This window comes from Panthera pardus, unplaced genomic scaffold (genome assembly GCF_024362965.1).
Source record: "Panthera pardus isolate Hobbes unplaced genomic scaffold, ASM2436296v1 HiC_scaffold_15, whole genome shotgun sequence".
Lineage (NCBI taxonomy): Eukaryota > Metazoa > Chordata > Mammalia > Carnivora > Felidae > Panthera > Panthera pardus.
The window spans coordinates 15,083,983-15,089,114 of record NW_026526710.1 but is presented as its reverse complement, the minus strand read 5'-3'; the positions used below and the strand labels follow the sequence as shown (position 1 = coordinate 15,089,114).

The 5,132-nt window shown below is 46.1% G+C and overlaps 1 gene segment (V, D, J or C); it reads left to right on the top strand.

The window, feature by feature from the left end:
• Positions 1-332: 332 nt before the first annotated feature.
• LOC109261358 (immunoglobulin lambda variable 5-37-like) lies at positions 333-868 on the top strand. The segment is given in 2 exon segments: positions 333-428; positions 550-868. Coding segments are annotated over 2 exon segments (318 nt in total).
• The last annotated feature ends 4,264 nt before the right edge of the window (positions 869-5,132 follow it).

Genomic DNA, 5,132 nt, shown 5'->3' with positions numbered 1-5,132 from the left:
GCACTGTGACACTGTGTCTGGGGGTTTCTGCAGGACAGGGGCATCCAGCTGGGCAGTCCTCCACTGACAGAAAGCAAGGACTGGGCCCCTTGCCTCCAGTGGGGCCAGGGCAGGTGTGTCCGGTCAGGACCTGGAGGAGTCCCTGGATCTGGGCCTGTGTGTGGTCCCAGCAGCTGCTGCCTCCAGGCCCACCCAGGGGGAATGCAGTGCATCAGGAAGTCTCCATGTCCAAGGGCCACAGACCCTGTGCACATGGAGAAGAGGCAGGGGTGTGTCCCATTTGCATGTGCAGCCCCTCCTCTCTGAGGCCTGTGCACAGGGGATAAGAGAGACCCGGGGCAGACAAGCCCTAGCTCTGGGCCTAAGAAGGGGGTGTGTCACCATGGCCTGGATCTCCGTCCTCCTCGTGCTCCTCTGTCACTGCGCAGGTAGGGACAGGATGCAGGGCACCAGGGTGGGCCCGCAGCCAGAGTCAAATCCCTGTGGCTCAGCTCCCTAATCTCATGTACCCTGTCCCTTGTCTTCCCTCTGCTGTGTCTGTGTTTGCAGGTTCCCTGTCCCAGCCTGTTGTGACTCAGCCAGCCTCCCTCTCTGCATCTCTGGGAGCCACAGCCAGACTCACCTGCACCCTGAGCAGGGACATCAATGTTGGAAGCTATAACATATATTGGTACCAACAGAATCCAGGGAGCCCTCCCCAGTATCTCCTGTACTACTACTCAGACTCCAGTACACAGTTGGGACTTGGGGTCCCCAGCCACTTCTCTGGATCCAAAGATGCCTCAGCCAATGCAGGGCTTCTGCTCATCTCTGGGCTGTAGCCTGAGGACGAGGCTGACTATTACTGTGCTATATATCATGGCAGTGGGAGAAGCTATCGTTACTCACAGTGATTCAGATAAGGAGGAAGTGAGACAAAAACCCCTGCATCTCTTTTATTGTGGAAGCTTCTGTGGAGGCTTGTGTATGGGACACTCCACTGTGGGAACACCTATCTTTGAGGAGGAAGGAGTGACACAGTGTTATTGCTTGAGACAGCACAGGCATCCTAAGAGTGCACACAGATGAGGGAACAGAGCCCAGTACACATGCCCCAGGGTCTACAATAGGTAGACCCTTTATGATTGTACAAACCCAGTTGGAGGTTTTAGTCACATTCGGTTTGCAGAAATGACTGAGTTTAGATCTTGTAGCTGAAGCCCAGAGGGTATCTGTGTCCTGCTAAAGGGTCAATCAGGGAACATAAAAAAAAGTCTACGGTTTGATTGAACGACCTTCCTCCCCCTGGGACCTGGCAACATAAGGATGGTTTTCCTGGAAAGAAACCTGGTTATGGCTACTCTGCCTTCATTCTCTCTTAGGACCTGTGGCTTCAATACTCATATACCTAATTGTTGCCCCCTCCCCCCGCCAATTTAATCCACTTTTGAACTTTGTGTCCTCCAGAATGCAACAATTCCATATATGAATGATGGTTCAACAAGGATTCCAGCCCAGGACACCAGAGGATCCCCTCCTCCTAAATCCCATGGACCAGACCACCAAGGCATTTCACTCAAATCACCTGTCAGCATGTTAGTATAATACCATGCTCTGGTCTATAACTGCACAGAACCCCAGACGGACAGACAAGTTTATGTATGGACAGCACACCCCCACTGTTCAACACGAGCCACTACTGAAGATGAGACCTCTGCCCAAATGCCAAGGATTTCATTGTTGATCTATCAAGCGGGAATATAGAGGCCAGTTTTAGGCAACAGGCTTGAGCAATGGTCACCTGAGTATGGTAGAAGGTCCCACAGTGACGAGTGGGCTGGATGCAAACAGGCCCGTTAGACAACTCACCTCAAAATATCTATAAGCCCTAGCTGATTCTTACCCAGACACAGGTACCAAAAAAGGAAAAAAAAACCCCACTAGTTTCACACCTCCTTACCTTCCCCTCTTGAGTACAGCCCCCCACCACTACCTCCTGGGAGACCATCTCTGCTTTGCTGTCCTGCCTGCTGCTCCCTTACAGTGTATTCCCTAAACTTCTATCTCCTTTGCTTTGCTTGGGTGAATTCTTTCACCACCCATGCTGCTGGCCTACACCTGATTGGGTTGCCCAACAATCCAAAAGTTTACTCCTAAATTAGTCTAAGAAAGCAAAAACCTTTGTTGCACAGGTGGTAAGGAGGCTGTAGTGAAAATGGCGTTCCCAGTCTCACAGGTAATTATGACACAATGGTGCCACAGGCCCACTAAACTGGGACACTGGGCTGGTGCTCCTGGAATAGACTTTCCAGCACAAACAAACTTGAAGGTTGAGGTGACAGATGTTTCCTAGGGTCTGGAAACTCTCATGACTAACTCCCCCAACAACAGGCCCATCTGGACCAAGAGAGAGACAGAGGCATAGACGGAGGGAGAAAGTTCTCCAGTCTTTTTGGTTGGCCAAAAAGTTGCACCCCAACAAGTACAATTTCTGGATTGTGGACACCAGGCAGAATATGCTCACTAGTCATAAAGCCACGATATTAAGGTCATAGAAGAAGAAAAAGAAATCCACATTGTTATATTATTATTATCATTACCATTATTATTATTATTATTATTAGTTTATTCTGGCTAGGCCTTGGTTTCTTGCAGCCACACTAATCCCCAGGAGGGATGTGGCATGGGGTTGGGAACTGAGGGGTGCTTTACAGTATACTTTGTTTCATGGAAGTTTTCCTGAAATTGACAGATTACCTAGTATCAATCTAACTTATTCCACGACCAATTTGTACTAACACATGTGTCTTCTTGAAGTGCTGAGTGCTCTAAATGCTTTGAAGACCTAAGCTCTGGGGAGCTGGGTGGATCAGTTGGTTAAGCATTCCCCTGTTGGCTCAGGTGATGATCTCATGGTTCATGGGTTCGACCCCATATCGGGCTCTCTGCTGACAGCTGAGAGCCTGGCGCCTGCTTCCAATTCTGTGTCTCCATCTCTCCTTCTGCCCCTCCCCTCCTCGCTCTCTCTCTCTCTCTCTCTCCAAATCAATAAATAAACACAGACAGTGTAAAGGTGGGGATGGACAGAAGCCCGAGACAAAGGAGGAGTGACAGGTTGCACATCTAAGAGGGTGTGAAATTTTTCTGCTCAGGAGACTAGAGAGCAGCATGCAGCCATTTTAGCCTGTAGCAAACCCACACTTACCCACCCCAGTGAGCGAAGCAGCACCACCAAAAGGAGAATGGAGCCATTACACAGAACCCTATCCATCTGCAACCTCTGAGCACATCCCCCCCAGAACAACACAAACCCCTTCCATGGGCTGAATCTGGGGACCATATTGTGCTACAAAGTTTCAGTTCTAGGAGAAACTGGATCTAGCTTCATTCAGTTACATTTTGTTTGCTGGTTCGCTTGTTCTTTTGTTTGCTCCAGTTTTTGTTGTTTTATTTCTTTTCTTTCTTGGATAAAAAAAGGGCAAAACTTTTTACTCTATTTTATTTTCTTCATTTTGTATAATTTTAATTTTAAAAAATATTGTAAATTTGTAAACTGTTTTTCTTTTCTCTTTTTTCTCTTTTCCATCAACGATGTCTTATCAAGCAGACCAAAACACATCTAGCATCTAGCTTCCTTTATTTGCTTTTTTTGAAAAAAATTTTTAATTTTATTTTTAATTTTAATTCATTATTATTTTTTCCTCCAAAGTGACAAGATGGAGAAATTCACCCCTAAAGAAAGTACAAGGACAAATGATGGGCAAGGATTTAATCAACACAGATAAGTAAGATGTCTAAATTAGAATTTAAAACCATGATTATAAGAATTCTAGCTGAGGTTGAAAAAAACATAGAAGATACCTGAGAATCCTTTATGCAGAGATGAAAGAACTAAAATCTAGTCAGGCCCAAGTTGTAAATGCTATAACTGAGATGCAATCTTGAATGGATGCCATGACAGTGAGGATGGATGAAACAGAGCACAATCAGTGTTACGGAAGATAAAATTATGGAAAATAATGATGCCGAAAAAAGAGAAAAACAAAGGCAAAAGATCACACTACAGAATTTAGAGAACTCAGTGACTTACTAAGAGGAATACGTTCATATCATGGGCGTCCCAGAAAATGAAGAGAGAGAAAAGTGGTAGAACATTCATGTGAGCAAATTATTGCTGAAAAATTCCCTAATCTAGGGGAGGTCACGGACATCAAAATCCACAAGGACAGAGAGCACAAATTAGATTCCACAAATAATGACCAAGGCATATCATAGCTAAATTCACAAAATACACAGAAAAAGAAAGAGTCATGAAAGCAGCATGGGGGAAAAGGTCCTTAACCTATAAGGGAAGACAGATCAAGGTCACAGCAGATCAGCCCACAGAAATTTGGAAGGCCAGAAAGGAGTGTCAGGATATACTCAATGGGCTGAATGAGAAAAATATGTAGCCAAGAATCCTTCCTCCAGCAAGGCTGTCATTCAGAATGTAAGGAGAGAAAAAAGTTAACCAGGGAAACAAAAGCTAAAGAATTTTGTGACCGCTAAACGAACCCTGCAAGAAATTTTTAGGGGGAGACACTGAGTGGAGGAAGAAGAAGAAGAAGAAGGAGAAGGAGAAGAGGAAGGAGAAGGAGGGGGAGGAGGAGGAGGAGGAGATTAAGGAGAAGAAGGAGGAGAGGCAGGAGGAGGAGGAGGAGAAGAAGGAGAAGAAGAAGAAGAAGAAGAGGAGCAGGAGGAGGAGGAGGTAGGGGGAGGAGGAGGGGGAGGAGGAAGAGAAGAAGGCCAAAGCAACAAAGGGTAGAAAGGACCAGAGAATATCACCAGAAACACCAACTCTACAGGCAACACAATGGCACTAAATTCATATCTTTCTTTTTTTTTTTTAACGTTTATTTTTGAGACAGGGAGAGACAGAGCATGAACAGGGGAGGGTCAGAGAGAGGGATACACAGCATATGAAGCAGGCTCCAGGCTCTGAGCTGTCAGCACAAGGCCTGATACGGGGCTAGAACTCACGGACCTCAAGATCATGACCTGAGCCGAAGTCGGAGACTTAACCGACTGAGCCACCCAGACGCCCCTAGAAATTAACATTTTTAATTGTTACTAGAGTGGTAGGTTTTCTTCTAAGCACTTCACTAACCGACTGA